Source organism: Sinohyriopsis cumingii, chromosome 18, assembly GCF_028554795.1.
Source record: "Sinohyriopsis cumingii isolate HCF-2022 chromosome 18, ASM2855479v2, whole genome shotgun sequence".
NCBI classification, from domain to species: Eukaryota; Metazoa; Mollusca; class Bivalvia; order Unionida; family Unionidae; genus Sinohyriopsis; species Sinohyriopsis cumingii.
Window position 1 is genome coordinate 51,193,370 of NC_142978.1, and position 19,308 is coordinate 51,212,677.

A 19,308-nucleotide genomic window follows, 5' to 3' on the forward strand; every position below is an offset into this window, starting at 1 on the left:
TGATGATTACTTTAACTAAATCCCTGAATATATTGTATTCAGTCCGTTGTATTACAACAAGGAAACAAATGGTTCAACGATAATTTTTAACATTGGTGTATAATTTGTAATTATGGATGCTATTTTAAGAACTTGGAAAGATACCATACAAAATAAATAAAACCTTGAATTTCAGTGAGCAAGTATAAATTACTAAGGAAACATAAAAAGAATGAAATTCTTTCTGCAAGTTATTTATAAAGATATATATGGAGTTTAATTTCATAGTCCAAAATCAAGTGAATGTTGATAGTCCAAAACACAGGGAACGATGATAGTCAAAAACAAAGGGAATAATAATAGTTAAAAACAAAGGGTATGTTAAACTAAATCATATGTATAAGTAACATTATTAAAATTAATAAATTTGATTTATTAACTTTTCGAAATACGAATGATATAAGTTTTCAGATATGTCTGCGTCAAATCAATCGTCAAATGGCTTGTACAACTAGTCGATTCTTTAAATTAAAATGTCAGCTACAAGCCTGTGTGCAAATCTGTAATGAGCCAATAGGAGCATTAAATGTGGTTAACGATTGTCTGATGACAAAGACAATATTACGTAGTTTTCTTTCACTATATAGAAATAATACGGTATGCGAGTAGATTTCATTTTGGTATAATAATTGGTTTCACAAATCTCGGAGATTATAAATTTGATTTCTTGTATTTGATTAACAATAATATATACTCGTGTTGAATAAGAACTTTTTTCAAACTTTCTGTGCTTACTTAAAAAGAAACTGTCAAGCAATACAAACACGATGAACTGTATTCAAAAATATCTTTTCCTCGGCAAAGGCCGACAAAATATAATAAGATGGGATCAAATGAAAGTACCAATGACTTCTTAAACATGGTGATTGAATGTGCATTAAATCTTAAAAGACATGGTTCTGGCAATATGCAGTGTAAAATGGCAATATGCAGTGTAAAATGGCAATATGCAATGTAAAATGGCAATATGCAATGTAAAATGGCAATATGCAGTGCAAAACGGATCGTTTGTAACTGATGATAAAATTAATAGGAAGCGGGCACATGTGAAAGAGTTAGAGAGTAATAAACTGTAAAACAGCACTGACAAATTTGATTGCTCCTAAACAATTATGAAATTATATTTAACTTTCACTCATTTTTCAGATGTAATCTGTCAGCAGTTCTTTTTTGTTATTCTAGCACGTATACTATCAATAAAATGTCTTCTAAAAAGGCTAAGCCGATTTATACAGTGTATGGTAAATCATGCGATGACCTTCATTCTTTCTATAGTTTTCCATCTCATGTCCTATTCTTTGTCAGAAATTTAAAACTACATGCCAACCTATTTTATCATATTTAAGTCACGGAAAATATATTTTCAAGAATGCTGTCTAAAAAATGCGTAAGACGACCAACAACACCAGAGCAACAACAGTGAAACATGAATACAGCTATTAATATGCGGTCTGTCGTGACTCTTTCTTCTAACATATGCATGAAGAGGAAATGTAGTTAAAACGAAAATTAAAATCAACCACGATCCCGGCAGACGTCTCCAATCATGATAAGAAAGCTACAAATTCAAGCAAAATTTTGCTAATGCAACAATTAACGTTAATTAGTAATACATTATTAAACTGAAAAAACATACGAAGGGTTAGTTAATAAGTCACTACATATTGTCTTACGTTTGCAAATTGGTGCATAAGTGATTACAACATATAATTAGTTGCTGCTTTGGGTTGAGCGCTTTCGCATTATTTTATCTGGATGTCAAGCCATCTAACATTAATCGAATATGCTTGCATTACCACAAAATCGAATATGCTTGCATTACCACAAATGTCCAACTAAAATATATTTGCAACTTTTTACGGATTACCAGAAATAAGTACAAATGCAGATAGCATAGTGCTTCCAGAACTAAAATATTAGTAACGGATAGATTTTGTTATGATTGAGAATTATGCATATAAAGTAGACATCACAGGTACAAAAATGTTGGTAACGGGCCGATTTTGTCATGATTTGAGAATTATGCATTTGAAGTAGACATCACAGGTACAACATTTTTAGTAACGGATAGAATTTTTTCTGATTGAGAATTATGCATTTAAAGTAGACATCACAGGTACAAAAATATTGGTAACTGATAGATTTTGCTATGATTTGAGAATTATGCATTTAAAGTAGACATCACAGGTACAAACATATTGGTAACTGATAGATTTTGTTATGATTTGAAAATCATGCATTTAAAGTAGACATCACAGGTACAAAATTATTGGTAACTGATAGATTTTGTTATGATTTGAGAATTATGCATTTAAAATAGAATCACAGGTACAAAAATATTGATAACGGGCAGATTTTGTTATGATTGAGAATTATGCATTTATAGTAGACATCACAGGTACAAAAATATTGGTTACGGATAGAATTTGTTCTGATTAAGAATTATGCATATAAAGTAGACATCACAGGTACAAAAATATTGGTAATGGCCATAAGGGGGCCCGGGCCTATCAACACTTTTTAACTGCATAAAAGAAAACTTTTTTGAATAAGAACTATCAGAGGTCCAGCTGTTTGTTACGCAGGATCCGTGATCGCTCTCTATGGCCCTGATCACAGGCACTAAAATAATGGCGACGGACAGATTTTGTTTTGATTGTGACTCATACATATGAAGAAGACATCACGGGTATTACAATATTAAACACAACAAATAATATCAACAAACTATATGATACAGCTGTGAACTGTAAGACATTGTAATGACTGGCAAACATAACATGAAACTGAAAAATATTAAGCATAATTTGTGACAATACCAATCGATACAATCATATACAATGCAATACAACTATTGACCAGTCGCAGGTTATAGACGAACGTTGCAAGAAAAATAAAACTGCTTTAATAATAATTGACACATATTTGAGTGAATTCCACAAGAAGGTGAAACTCAGAAAATGAGTACTTGAAAATACCAGTTTACACCATACGTCCCTCAAATCCTTCAAATATTTGTGTAATTAGATCTTTTCCCCCTCCGAACGATGAAAAGGAGACCATCCTGAAATAATAATAATAATAATAATAATAATAACAATAACAATAATAATAATAATAAGAAGAAGAAGAAGAAGAAGATTAGGAGGAGGAGAAAAACAAGAGTAAGAACAGCAACAACAACAGCAATAGTACAACTTGTTAATGAGTTTCTTAAGTGAAATAACAAGGATCGTGAATGAGCAGCTAGTCGTGATTTTGTGTTATATCATAGAGTAGGTTTCTTATTTATATAGTATTTTGTTAATATAGGTTGAACTTTTTTAAAATAACAACCAATATTATAATTTTTAATTTTTTTTAATTTATTTATTTTATTTATTTACTATCATTGGTGACATAAATGCTCACTTTCACAAGGCCAGGTACTTTGCTCCACAAAGATATATTCGGAATAACTCGTTGTCCAGATTCTTTTCTTACAAAAATCTGAAACGCAATTCCACCAGATAGGTAGACGGCAAGAAGACCAAAAAACCTGAAATGACGAACGGATTGAATTGCTGATGGAGTTTCCATGGATTTGAACGAACTTTACTGAGTGTGTCGGTGATAAATAAATAGTGACTTGTACGCAAATATGAAAACTTGGAGGATCGTACCTCAACTTTTAAAAACTTATTATCGATCAATTATTTATAGCTCTGAAATTTAACGACCAATCGACCATCTTTTTCAAACGGCAAGAAATACACATTTTCGCTAGAGGAAACTTCAAGCTTTCGTAGGGAACACAATAATTCCGACGAGTAAAAAATCAAGCTTTCGTAGGGAAAACAATAATTCTGATGAGTAAAAAGTCAAGCTTCCGTAGGGAAAACAATAATTTTGACGAGAAAAAAAATCAAGCTTTCGAATGGAAAACAATAATTTTGACGAGAAAAAAAATCAAGCTTTCGTAAGGAAAACAATAATTATGACGAGAAAAAATTAAGCTTTTATAGGGAACATAATAATTCTAGCAAGAAAAAATCAAGCTTTTGTACGGATCACAATAATTCTGAAGAGAAACAAAAATCAAGCTTTAGTAGGGAACACAATGATTCTGACGAGTAAAAAAATCAAGCTTTCGTAGGAAACACAATAATTCTGACGAGAAAAAAGTCAAGCTTTTGTAGGGATGACAATATTTCTGACGAATAAAAATTAAAGCTCTCGTAGGGAAAACAATAATTCTATTAGGAGAGAATTTTTGAGTAAAAGTATTCAGACTGAAATGTTCTCTAAATTGTATTAAAAGTAATTTTTCATCAAATGAGATAGAAAGTAATTGTACACTAACATATATTGAGATTAATGTTATCTATTTCTTAACTACAACTGTATACTATTTTAATAAGATTGCGCTTTACGAGCAAGTGCAAAACCCATTGAAAAACAAGTTTCTTGTATCCAAAAGGTCAGCAATTTAGACTTGGTGGAAAGCTGGGAGTTCTTTCTATTTTATATTATATTGTAATGGAATGTTTAATTGTTTCAAAGAATTTATATTCATTTATATTTATGGTATGTATTATTGGAAAAGAAGAATTCGCTACAAACTTCATGTTTAGATTTAATGTGGAAATAAAATATTCTTTAAGTAATAAAGAATAATGTTTTAGTAACCTATTCCATATTAGTACTCTCTTTTTAATTTTAGTCAAATACATTTTTTCAAAACGATTGTTGCATTATATCGCAACAAAAGAATTTTATACTCTTTGGATATCATGAATTTAATCGAGATTTAATTATCTGTATTATATTCTAAAATGCAGAAATTATACAAATGTATGATGTTGGTAAGCTCGACGTAAAAGTGTAATCTTAAATGTATTTCGTGTATTTAAAATATAAAGGCTTTAAAGATTTATCTCAAAATATATCAATTATTTAAATAAAATTCGCTCATCGAGAATCAGAGGGCTCTGTCTTTCATTACAGTCGCTCCCGTTACCTCCCGTTCAGCCTCCCCAAGAATGTAGATGTATCTACACCGTTAGCACTGACACGATTTCTTAAGTTATGAGGGAAATCTCATCATAACAAGTACCACCTTTCGTAACAATTCTGACGAGAAAAAAATTCAGCTTTCAAAAGAAGGGAAAACAATAATTCTGACGAGAGAAAAAAATCAAGTATTCGTAGGGAAAACAATAACTCTGACGAGTAAGAAACCAAGCTTTCGTAGGGAAAACAATAATTCTAACGAGTAAAAATATCAAGCTTTTGTAGGAAAAACAATAATTCTGGTAAGAAAAAAATCAAGCTTTCGTTGCGAAAACAGTAATTCTGACGAGTAAAAAAGTCAATCTTTCTTAGGTAACACAATAATTCTGACTAGTAAAAACTCTAGCTTTGGTAGGGAAAACAATAATTCTGACGAGTAAAACACCAAGCTTTAGTAGGGAACACAATAATTCTGACCAGTACAAAATCAAGCTTTCGTAGGGAAAATAATAATTCTGACGAGAAAAGATCCACCAGGCCTTAAAATTTGCACAATTTCCAAGATCTCTGAAATTCGGAGAAAGCTTTCATTTCAAGGAGAAGACTAACTGTATGTTTAGTTAAATACTGTCCAGAACTTACAAATTTACCAATTATAAGATAACTGACAGGCTGATTGACAAAGATAACTTACTTACACTATACACAATATAGATCCGGCTGAGAGACCTCCGCTATGATGTGATGGCTTCAGGCATGCGTACTTACTTACAAGTTTCAGGTACTGTTTGCAATATACAAAAGGAAATCATAAATAAAGTATCAAAAGTGAAAATGAATTAAAGTATATCGTACCATAGCACTTACTGATTAATAAAAATATATCGTGCCATAATACGCATTAATGATGATATGTATATTTATTTAATTGTTTGTTTGTTAGTTTTAATTTTGTTATTCCATTACATGCAATCGTAATGAAACATTGTATGCTGTATTATTTTCAACGGCAAGATGTAAAACAAAATCAGAGATTATTAAATTTGAGTTTTTTGTTGCAGGAATATAATATTGACATCAGGAACATCAAGGGAAATGACAATTGATTAGGAGATGCACTTTCACGTGTATATAAATATATTGTTTCATGTCTAATTTGTGTCATTCATAAGATTTCAACTTATGTTTTTTAATCACATGTATATTTGACTTATAGCAAAAGAAAGCTTTATTTAATACATCTTTCTTTTCCTTTATCAGGGAAAGTGTGATATATATTTAATTTAATTGTTTGTTTGCTAGTTTTAATTTTTTTATTTCATTACATGCTATTCTAATGTAACATTGTATGCTGGGCTTGACCTTGTCCAAAACTGAGTTCATTTCTGCTTGACCTGGTCGCCTTTTTTTATTTCATTTATGTAAACAACTATAAATAGCCTCATTATCCTTTACGTGTATGGGCTTATTATCAGGATTATTATTTAGGTAGACTAGAAGGAGTAAATATATTGATCTGGGTCAGAGTTTTGGAGATTCCTAAGTGAATGTTGTAGGCTATTGCGTTGTAAATAAACAAGTCTCATTGGATCATTCTAGGCGGGTTTTCTTCCATTATGTAATGCTTGTTTTAGAAAATGTTAATTGTGACTTGAGGTCAAGCAGAGAACTATATAATCTTGTGACTGTGAGGATTTTACCAGTCGTGTTTAACATCTGGCACTTTAAGTTGTATTATGTTGTGACCAGTTTGGGCTGAATTTTAATTTCTTAAAATAATTGAATTCAAGTGATTATTTTCTCTGAAGCTACAATAGTGCCCTCATAAAATTCTTGGATAAAGACATTCAGTGGAATTTATACTGAATTCAAACCTGGAATAATATTTATTGATTCAACAAGAGACTGCTGATACATGCAGGTTATAACAGACACCTCCTCACCTTCAATTCTGGATCTCTTAGGGACTTGAACTGAGTTTTATTCAGGACTTTTCATTATTAGGACTTGTGTCTATAATTCTTGGATTATTTTGGGATTTAATTCGCGATACCGTAAGTTATTTTTTCTCAGGATCCACTTTTATTCTAGAGAAATAAATTATTTGTTAAATTTTACAAAGCTTGTTTTCTTTCACCCTTTTTCTGTTATTTATTTTTAAGAGCATGGACTCGTGACAATGAATAAAAGCATATCGTTCCAAAGTAATCATTGATTAATAAAAGTATATCGTATCATAGTACTAATTGATTAATAAAAATATCATGCCAAAGTACTCCCTGATTAATAAAAGCCTATCGTGCCATAGCACTCACTGATTAATAAAAGTATATCATGCCAAAGTACTCACTGAATAATAAAATTATATCGTGATGTAGCACTCACTGATTAATCAAAGTCTATCATGCCAAAGTGCTCACTGATTAATAAAAGTATAACGTGCCATAGTACTCCTGATTAATAAAATTATATCATGCCAAGTTACTCACTGATTAATAAAAGCATATCGTGACGTAGCACTCCTTAATTAATAAACGTCTATCGTGCTAAAGTGCTCACTGATTAATAAAAGTATATCGTGCCATAGTACTCCTGATTAATAAAATTATATAATGCCAAGGTATTCACTGATTAATAAAAACATATCGTTACTTAGCACTCACTGATTAATAAAAGTCTATCATGCCAAAGGGCTCACTGACTAATAAAAGTATATCGTGCCATAGTACTCCTGATTAATAAATTTATACGATGCCAAGGTACTCACTGATTAATAAAAGCATATTGTGCCATAGTACTCGTTGATTAATGCTTTTATATCGTGCTATAGTACTCATTGATTAATAAAAAATATTATCTTCCCATAGTACTCATTGAGTAATAAAGGTATTTCTTCCTATAGTAATCATTGATTAATAAAAGTATTTCTAGCTATACTAGTCATTAATTAATACAAGTTTATCGTGTTATAGTATTCTTTGATTAATAAAGAATACCGTGTCCTAGTACTCGCTGTTGAATAAAGTACATCGTGCAATAGTATTCATTGAATAATAATAATGTACTTTGTACTCATTGACAACAGGAGTTAACTACACGTTCAGTCAAAAGTTAGGATGTCAAGCTAATAATTAAATCTATCTTCTGACATTTAAGATCGATGCCAATCAATATGTTAGCAAATCCATTGATTTCAGAAAGCAAATGAATAATCACAAATGCAACAATCGCAACAAAAGAAAGTCGCCAACGACTACATTTCCAATGGACATTCAGTTAGATGTTACCGACTGACTCTGACTTGGGTGGATAACATAGAACGCACACGTAACGAACGATAGCGGATACAACAACTAAAAACTCATTGTGAGTTTGGCCTATAAAAAAATTCTTACCGTCCGGTTGAAGTCTTATCAAAATTACAGCTTGTGGTCCGTTTTACATCCGACGCAAATTGTGAGCTAATATCTACCCAAGTAATTAGATTCATTATTATTATTATTATTATTATTATTATTATTATTATTATTATTGTTATGATTATTATTATTTATTATTATTATTATTATTATTATTATTATCCATTATCTCCACGCACAACTAACTTATTTCCCTCAGAACAGCCTTGCATAAATCTACCAGGATATATGTAATTTCTTTACCAAATCCGTACGCCATGTTAATCTCACATCACATTGTGTTTCCGTCATTTGTTCACAATAGAACAAGAACCCGCTCGTCCATTATTTGTGCACTACTTTGTATTCATATAACTCTTGTTGTATATAATACAATATTTTCTTTGAACAGATGCTTCATTTGGTTACGAGTTGGGTATTGGTGGGACGTTCCTGGTTACTATTGGGATAATGCAAAGATGATAAAAAACCGCTCCGGTGGCCTAGTGGTTAAAGCGTCCGCCTCGGTTCGATCTCCGGTCGATTCATACCAAAGACATACAAAATGATATTACAGCTGCTTCGCTTGGCGCTCAGCATTAAGAGGTTAGTGTTAGGACTGGTCGGACTGGTGTCAGGATGATGTGAATGGGTGGGACATCGTGCTACATGTCTACGGCATGATGCCCCAGTGCTAGACATCACTATAAACTGCCACACTGCAGGCATCGTAGCGATATGACTAACAAATTCTTAAAGCTACGTTAAAAATTCAAATCACACACACACACACACACACACACACACACACACACACACACAAGATGATAAAAAGAATGAGCAGTCGATGCGTGGTGCTAAGAGCTTTAGAAAACTGGGTCGGTCAGTCAGACTAGAATGAGCTTTGTACGTGTTGGATCGCAGCAGAGCAAAAAGACTGATTTTCCCTAGCCAACTAACTCGAAGGAACTGAAATGATCAGAATAATTTGGCGACGACATCCTTTGCATTGGTTGTTCGTGAAAGTATTGCTTTAACCTTTGATTAACCAGTGAAGAGGATGCGGGAGGTCGTGGGTTCGATCCCCGGCCGAATCTTACCAAAGACATACAAAATGGTACTATAACAGCTGCCTCGTTTTGTGCTCAGCATTAAAAGGTTAGTGTTAGGACTGGTCGGCCTGGTGTCAGGATAATGTGACTGGGTGGGACATCATGCTACATATCTGCGGCATGATGCCCCATTGCTAGACATCACTAAAAACTGCCACATTGCAGGCATCGTAGCGATATGACTAAAAATAAAATTGAAAACTACGTTACAAATCCAAATCACACACACACCAGTGAAGAACCGTATCCATTAAAATCCCATAACTAGTTTTGACTCGTTCTGCTCTGAATAAGCGATAGATTAGTATCGTGTCCATTAAAATCCCATTAATACAGTGATAGTACATAGTGTGATTTTAATTTAATTCCGAGTTAGTTACGTGATGGTAGATCTTTTTAATATGGATATTTTGTAGAATTGATAGTATGCACTGTTTAGTCAGGAAAGTTTTAGAAGTCGTTGTTTGCTGCTTGGAACCAGATTGCCGGTCAATTAAAATGGTGGGTGGGGTGATTTTGAGGGAACCAGACGGCAATACAAATTTGATTTTGGAGATAAGTAGATGGAATGTCCTGCCGTTAGAGTTAGTTGTTTGTAAGAGAGGTAGTTTGTTAGATTATGATTGTTTGGATATTATTAGACAGTTTTCTGCCTTTTAGAATTAGTACTAGTGGTGATATAGATGTGGGAAGGTAGTGTCGTGACTAGCATTAGTCTGTGGACGATGATTTGTGGTGCCCCAGTCTGGACGTTGAAGTCCCGATTCTATGACCTGTGTTTCCGTCGTGGTAAACTGGGATAGTGTTGTGCTAAATTTTATTGACTTTTTAGAGACTTGCCAGTTTGAAAGCTTTCATACAGTGTACTTGAAAAATTGTTGGCCATCATCTTAGCATTGGTAATAGTCCACTTTGGTTTCCATCGTGAATAGATTATATCGTCTGCTCAGAAAGATCAGTGTTCATAGGGTATTTCTGAAGGACTGTTCATAACACATGTAAAATAAGTATTTAGCAGCATGGACATGTGATACTACATATCACTGGTTAATTGTAACTTTAAAGATAGTGTTAGGAATCTGCTTTCTGAAGTAAGGTCGCTGTATCATTGGTCAATTAGTGGCGAGTTAAATGTAAGAAGATATGATCTGCTGACAAGTACTGATGGCGACGAATATATTTCGTGCAGGTGCGCTAAGGTCTTTTGGGAGACGTGTTATCCCGGTGGAAACGTAATCTCCGACCTGGGCCCGACGTGGTAAACATGGATGATCCTGTGTTACATTTGTCTGACTTGTTAGAGACCTAAGTGTTGAGAACCCTTTCCCACGGTGTATTTCGAAGGCTGTTGTTAGAGAGTTTGCGTCCTGGTTGGCCGGTCAGATCAGTGTCATGTTCGATTCAGTTTTAGATAATTTGTTTACATTGTTGATATTTAGTTTATTTCTAAGCGACGCGTGATTCAACAAATCTGTATTTAAATGTTTGGTGACGGGTAGTAGGAAACAAGTACATTGATTCAGAGTTTTATCTTAATCATGTTTGGGAATCACGAATCAGGTTGGTTGATGATTTCAGGGTAGTAATTATCTTTTTGATTTACGACCAAATTAACGTGACGCTTGTATCACTCGAGGACGAGTAATCATTTGAAGGCGTGGGTAATGTAAAACATTTGGGGTATATGCCATTTGCATATAGCTCTCCACTTCAAACATTTATTAGATTTGTGTGATTACTTTGATTATGGGAAGTCAGTTTGGGGAACTATTCCTTTTGCCCGAGTAATTAGCCATTTGATTTGAGCGAACGTCACAGAGTACAATGCTTATCAGATATAAAGAAGCATGGTTTCGCTTCATGAGTTCAGGTCAGCACCGCACGAGTGGACATGTCGCCAAGCAGTTTCTACTAAAATCTAATTGTTGATTGATTGTGCATCTCCATGTGAAGTATTTGTGATAGGGACTGATAATTTGTACAATGGAATAATTGAGAAGAATTGTTCCATTCTCTAATGACGCCTTTAGTGTTGTTGTGATGGTAAATATGGTGCAAAGTTACATGTGAAATGAGGCAAAAATCATGGTTTTACTCACCTATAGATAGAATAGGAATAATAGTTCCCTGTATTGGCTACTTAGAGTTGAATTTATATTTTCACGGCGTGAAGTACTGGCGCTACGTTACGAAAATATGTTAAGAACGTCTCGACATACCTAAGTTTTACAATTTTCAGGTCTATAAGTTAAGTCAATCTCGTTTTTTTCATTACTTTTGATAGTGTCATAGAAGAGAAACAATATATTTCTTCTATTTTTAATGATATTTTATATTACAAATTAAAGGTATTTCTTTTACAAAGAAAGCTATAGAATATCGCGTTATACACAGAGTTAAGACTTTGAATAATTTTAGATGCACTGTAAATTGAAATTAAATGATTTATATAAAATTTAAATTTCATCCAATCCCATCATTCTTCCAAGCTGACTTTATTCATAAGTCACTTTAGCGTTTTCTCGTTCAATTTTCACAAAACTCACAGATTCATTTCATAATAAAATTAAATTTATTTTGTCAATAGTATAATATTTATTCCTTCTCATTTACAAATGTATTTATCTGACGATGAACATACTTTATTTGATCTTATTGAAAAACAAAGGTTATATGCACTGTAAAAGAAAATTTAAATTAGTTTAAAATTGATATTCCTCATCTGGGATGCAACCAAGTCAAGAAAAGATAATCAAATTGTGAAGAGTTATCCCCCATACCCCAAAGAACTGAAATCTCGTAACTTTAAGCCTACTTACTGTATTTGGATAAAATTTCATCGTTGTTTATATTCTCTTTATTTTTGTAATGATTATTTATGGACTGCTGCATCATTAAAGTGACTAATGCATTCACTGTTTGAATCATGTGAATCTGATATAAGAGTAACTAAAACATTCAATGCTGTGTTAAACGTCTGGTGTTAGAGTAACTAAAACATTCAATACTGTGTTAAACGTCTGGTGTAAAAGTAACTAAAACATTCAATACTGTGTTAAACGTCTGGTGTAAAAGTAACTAAAACATTCAATACTGTGTTAAACGTCTGGTGTAAAAGTAACTAAAACATTCAATGCTGTGTTAAACGTCTGGTGTAAAAGTAACTAAAACATTCAATACTGTGTTAAACGTCTGGTGTAAAAGTAACTAAAACATTCAATACTGTGTTAAACGTCTGGTGTAAAAGTAACTAAAACATTCAATACTGTGTTAAACGTCTGGTGTAAAAGTAACTAAAACATTCAATGCTGTGTTAAACGTCTGGTGTAAAAGTAACTAAAACATTCAATGCTGTGTTAAACGCCTGGTGTAAGGGTAACTAAAGCATTCAATACTGTGTTAAACGTCTGGTGTAAAAGTAACTAAAACATTCAATACTGTGTTAAACGTCTGGTGTAAAAGTAACTAAAACATTCAATACTGTGTTAAACGTCTGGTGTAAAAGTAACTAAAACATTCAATACTGTGTTAAACGTCTGGTGTAAAAGTAACTAAAACATTCAATACTGTGTTAAACGTCTGGTGTAAAAGTAACTAAAACATTCAATGCTGTGTTAAACGTCTGGTGTAAAAGTAACTAAAACATTCAATGCTGTGTTAAACGCCTGGTGTAAGGGTAACTAAAGCATTCAATACTGTGTTAAACGTCTGGTGTAAAAGTAACTAAAACATTCAATACTGTGTTAAACGTCTGGTGTAAAAGTAACTAAAACATTCAATACTGTGTTAAACGTCTGGTGTAAAAGTAACTAAAACATTCAATACTGTGTTAAACGTCTGGTGTAAAAGTAACTAAAACATTCAATACTGTGTTAAACGTCTGGTGTAAAAGTAACTAAAACATTCAATGCTGTGTTAAACGTCTGGTGTAAAAGTAACTAAAACATTCAATGCTGTGTTAAACGTCTGGTGTAAGGGTAACTAAAGCATTCAATACTGTGTTATAAAAGTCTGGTATAACACAAAATTGAATGTCGTAGTTACTCTTATACCAGACTTGCATAACACAACAAAGAATATTTTAGTTACTTTTATACCAGACTTGTATAACACAACACTGAATGTTCTAGGTAATTTTAGACCAGACTTGTATAACACAGTATGTAATGTTTTCGTTACTCTCGTACCAGACTTGTGTAAGACAGTATTTAATGCTTTAGTTACTCTTATACCAGACTTGTATAACACAACAGTGAATGTTTTAGTTACTCTTGTACCAGACTTGTATAACACAACAGTGAATGTTTTAGTTACTCTTGTACCAGACTTGTATAACACAACAGTGAATGTTTTAGTTACTCTTATACCAGACTTGTATAACACAACAGTGAATGTTTTAGTTACTCTTATACCAGACTTGTATAACACAACAGTGAATGTTTTAGTTACTCTTGTACCAGACTTGTATAACACAACAGTGAATGTTTTAGTTACTCTTATACCAGGTTTGCATCACACAGCATTCAATATTGTGTTATGCAAGTCTGGTATAAAAGTAACTAAACATTTAATACTGTGTTATTCAAGTCTGGTATATGAGCAACTAAACAATTTAATACTGTGTGATACAAGTCTGATATCAAAGGAACTGAAACATTCAATACTGTGTTATACAAGTCTGGTATAAGAGCAACTAAATCATTCAATTCTGTGTTATGCAAGTCTGGTATGAAAATAACAAAAACATTCAATACTGTGTTATACACGTCTGGTATAAGAGTAACTAAAATATACAATAATGTGTTATGCAAGTCTGTGTAAGATTAGCTCAAGTCTTTAATGCTGTGTTATGCATGTATTGTGTAAGATTAAATAAGGCATTCAAAACTGTGTTATACCATACTTGTATCACACAGCATTCAATATTGTGTTATGTAACTCTAGTGTAAAAGTAACTAAAATATTCAACACTGTGTTATATAAGTCTGATATGAAAGAATCTAACACATTCAATACTGTGTTATACAAAAAAAAAGTCTGGTACGAGAGTAACTAAGGCATTCCATACTGTGTTATACATGTCTGTGTGAGAGTAACTACAACATTTAATACCATGATATACACGTCTGGTATGGGAGTAACTAAAACATTCAATTCTGTGTTATGAGAGTTACTACAACATTCACTGTTGTGCTTTGCAAGTCTGGGATAAGAGTAACTAAAGCATTCAATACTGTGTTATATAAATCTGGTATAAGAATAACTAAAAAATTAAATACTTTGTTATACATGTCTGGCATATGAGGAACTACAACATTCAATGCTGTGCAATACAAGTTTGGTATAAGAGTAACTATAACATTCAATACTGTTTTATACAAGTCTGGTATATAACTACAACATTCGATACTGTGTTATACATGTCTGGTATAGAAGTAACTAAAATATTCAATACTTTGTTATACAAGTCTGGTATATGAGTAACTACAACAGTCAATACTGTGTTATACAACTCTGGTATAGGAGTAACTACAACATTCAATACTGTGTTGTAAAAGTCTGGTTTATGAGTAACTGCGACATTCAATACTGTGTTATACAAGTCTGGGTTATGAGTAACTACAACATTCGATACTGTGTTATACAAATCTGGTATAGAAGTAACTAAAACATTCAATACTTTGTTATACAAGTCTGGTATATGAGGAACTAAAACATTCAATGCCTTATTATATGTCTGGTATATGAGTAACTACAACAGTCAATATTTTGTTATACAAGTCTGGTATGAGAGTAACTAAAACATTCAATGCTGTGTTATACAAATCTGGTATATGACTAACTAGAACATTCACTGTTATATTATACAAGTATGGTGTAAGAGTAACTACAACATTCAGTTCTGTGTTATGCAAGTCTGGTATAAGAGTAACTAAAGCATTCAATTCTGTGTTATACAAGTCTTGTAGAAGCGTAACTACAACATTCAATTCTGTGTTATACAAGATTGGTATAAGAGTAAATAAAACATCCAATGCTGTGTTATAAAAGTCTGGTATAAGAGTAAATAAAACATTTATTGCTGTGTTTGGGAGAACAGAAGATGGACGTTCTTGTCAAATGGTTTTGAAACAGGTCTTTTTTGTTGAAGCGTGTGCTAGACAGCCGTCTCAAAGCGTCATCAATACTGTCTTATACAATCATCAAATGCCTTGGAAAAAAGTACGCAGTAGTCGAGGATTCGGGAGTTTAGCTGTTTTGATGTGAAAAATGTGGACGTGCTTCCCATATAAGCCGTTATTAGCATACATTGCGCTGTAAATTTTACACATATATTTAGTGAAACAAAGAGAAGACCAGGTCGCCTACATCTGATTCAAAACCATATGCCACCTTTCCTCAAGTGTCGTAGGTTACAATAACTTTTTATGATTGTGTTTACAAGAGTTTGGAATTATCTGCATGTAGGTGTTATAAGAGTTTGGAATTACCTTTATGTAGGTGTTACCAGAATTTGGAATTACCTGCATGTAGGTGTTACAAGAGTTTAGAATTACCTGCATGTAGATGATAATTAAAATTATCTGCATGTAGGTGTTACAAGAGTTTGGAATTACTTGCAATGAAATGATAATTAGAAATACCTGCATGTAGGTGTTACATGAGTTTGGAATTACCTCCATGTAGGTAATAATTAGAATTACCTGCATGTAGGTGTTACAAGAGTTTGGAATTGCTTTCATGTAGGTGATAATTGGAATTATCTGCATGTAGGTAGGTGATAATGTGAGTAATATGACCATAAAAATTGAAGATTTGACTGAAATAAGGAACCTACTGTGATCTATTAATCTTTGAAAGAAAGGTTCATGATTACAACAGAGAGAGAGAGAGAGAGAGAGAGAGAGAGCGAAGAAACTCGATCGGATTTAGTCCTGATACCCTGTTGAAGTTTGAGAGCAATACATTGGAAAAAAGTTTCAATATGACCAAGCAATTTTCTAACAATCCGATTTGTTCCAGTTTGAAACTCAGGAGACCTTTAAGGTTCCACTAATCTACGGCAACATATCAATGTGTTTTTTCTCCACCAATTAGGAGGCCAGAAATGTATTTGTCCACTCAGCTCCGGTAATAATAATATTGCCAGAGCTCAGATAAACTAATCATCCATGTAGCAAAACCCTATTAAATCCTTTTTCTTCAAGACCATAATATCAGTATAGTTAATGCCTATTAGTATGCATGAATATTGATAATTTCAGGAAAAATTCGAAGATAGGTGCGCGAGTCGTAGATAGATAAATTTGCACATGGTTATATAAAGACTGTTATTTATGTATTATAAATAGATACTCTGAGATCATTTCAACGTACCTAAGCCTTCGTAATGTCCCAATATATATATATATAAGATTTTGTTTAGGAGAAAAGAAGTCAGGAGTTTAGATTCCTATTATTTAGATGCTCTTTTGTATTAATAACCTCAATAATATTACAGGTAAAGTCTAAAAATTTTATAAAAAGATCAAGAAGTTAAAAAATTGTCAAAATTCTAAAAAGTAACATTCCCAAAACGTTTTGAACATAGTTTTTTCAGGTTTTACAGGAATTCTTGCCGAAAGAAAGCTTTAGCAAACACCAAACTCAGATTTTATAGGAATTCTTGCCGAAAGAAAGCATCAGCAAATACAAAACTCATATTTTACAGGAATTCGTGCCGAAAGAAAGCATCAACAAACACCGAACTCAGATTTTACAAGAATTCTTGCTGAAAGAAAGCATCATCAAACACTAAACTCAGATTTTACAGGAATTCTTGCCGAAAGGAAGAATCAGCAAACACCAAACTCAGATCTGTCATAATCTTTAATTTATAAAAGAATTTTTAAAAATGTGCTGCAAAATCAAGTTGTTTATTACTAGTATTAAAGAGTGGGAGTGCTGATAACATTGACCAAAAGGGGTCATTGAAGATTGTTTAAGAACATAGTATTATCCTGGCTAATTGGCGATAATGAGATCTATACACCATAGGCGTCTATGACCATTAAGTCAATATGGAATCCATGGGAATTTAACACGGAGGTCCACTATCGATGTTAGGAAACTGAACATAATATGACACTCTCACAGACACCCATTCCTACTGACCAAGGCGTATTCTTAATGACTGATACACACATACAAACGGATAGGTAAGAGATATATATTATAGCAGAATACTAATGAGGACCAACACGTGGTTTTCCTGGCCAACAAACATTATACATGACCAAGATTTATCTAACTGACCCCGCAATTTGTTGCAGACTAAGCTCACTGAGACAACAAGGGACACGTATGATGGGACATAATGTAGGGGTAGGATGATGAGGTCTAACACCTATTTTTTTAGAGTTGTATATACGTCTTCTTGTAGAGAAACACACAGAGAGATCTACCAACGTTAAATTTTGCAATCCAACACCCACACTATTACAACCTAACTTGGAGCTGCACGTAAAAATAAAAGTATATATATATATATATATATATATATATATATATATATATATATATATATATATATATATATATATATATGTTCATGCATAAATACATTGAGTCACAGATTACATAGGATGAGTATGGTATTTAACGTTTGTTTTCTACACAAAGACAGCGACAAAATGCATAATATTCACAAAATACATATAAAACACAAAATATAAATGTTGTAAATACTAATTAAGTATGCCGAGTTTGGAAGTATAACATCAGATCCATTATATGGTATTTAGACATCAGTACTGCCCTTAATGGAACTTTAACATTAGGCGATGATTAAGCGCTCTATGCACTTTTTCTGCATTGAGTCATGGTAAAGCCATCACTGGAAAGTTTGCTAAGAATGGACAAATAAGATGGACAGACAGACAGAATTACATCCAATTACAAAAAATGACTTCTTTTCACAATCGCACCTCCTTGAAATCCAACACACGTTGTTTGCAATGCAATACCCATTTACATAAATAAATAGACGAATGTTGGAGATGAGTAATGGCAACTAGCACAACTTCTTAATTTACTTCTTCCTAAATCTGCAGTGCATTTTTAACCTCCCAATGTACGAATAGTACCTTAAGCTGATTTGAACAGAATCTTTGCAAAACCAGGAAATTTTACATTACATATCCATTCCAATACCTAATAGTCTCACCTAAGCTCGATATTTTGTCTAACAATGCCACTTCACCTTGTCCGAAAATAGGCTTTAATACGTCAGTGATAATTGCAGACGATTTCTCTTCGGTGACATCTGAGTACAAAATGCTCTTCATATATATATATATGCCTTAAGATATTCATATCATTGAGTACGACGTAGACCTTCAACTAGTGACGCTGGAGTAACAGCATAAGATCAAACTTATGATGATATACTTCCTGACAGTGATTCAGAATTATATCCCGTATAATAATACTTCTGCCGGATCTCAAAGTCACTTGTAAGACGAACGTGAAGAGAAATGTTGTGTGTCTCAATATTAAGAATACTGGACATCAGAGTGTCCAGAACTCGAATAGAAAGTAACCACTCATATCAAGAACCTGAAACCTTGTCTCGAGATAAGAGTACAACATGAATGTTTTGTATATGCAAGGACACTGATTCTCAAACTGTCCATAACGCTAAAGAACTGTAGCAGGATATCAGAAAAAAAGAGCGAAAGACAAATAATAACATGAGGAATTCACCTCCTTCAAAGAAGTCGAAATAA

At 32.8% G+C, this 19,308-nt stretch overlaps 1 protein-coding gene across 1 annotated transcript in view; it reads right to left on the reverse strand.

Moving 5' to 3' along the window:
• Positions 1-466: 466 nt before the first annotated feature.
• Positions 467-19,308, reverse strand: part of LOC149776628 (uncharacterized) — a 36,232-nt gene continuing 17,390 nt past the window's right edge. The window contains exons 5-7 of the mRNA XM_089942481.1: positions 5,730-5,815; positions 3,451-3,577; positions 467-3,103 (exon numbers count right to left, since the gene is read on the reverse strand). Coding sequence (XP_089798607.1) covers positions 3,047-3,103; positions 3,451-3,577; positions 5,730-5,815 — 270 coding nt within the window. The 3' untranslated portion in view covers positions 467-3,046. The remainder of the gene's footprint in view (positions 3,104-3,450; positions 3,578-5,729; positions 5,816-19,308) is intronic.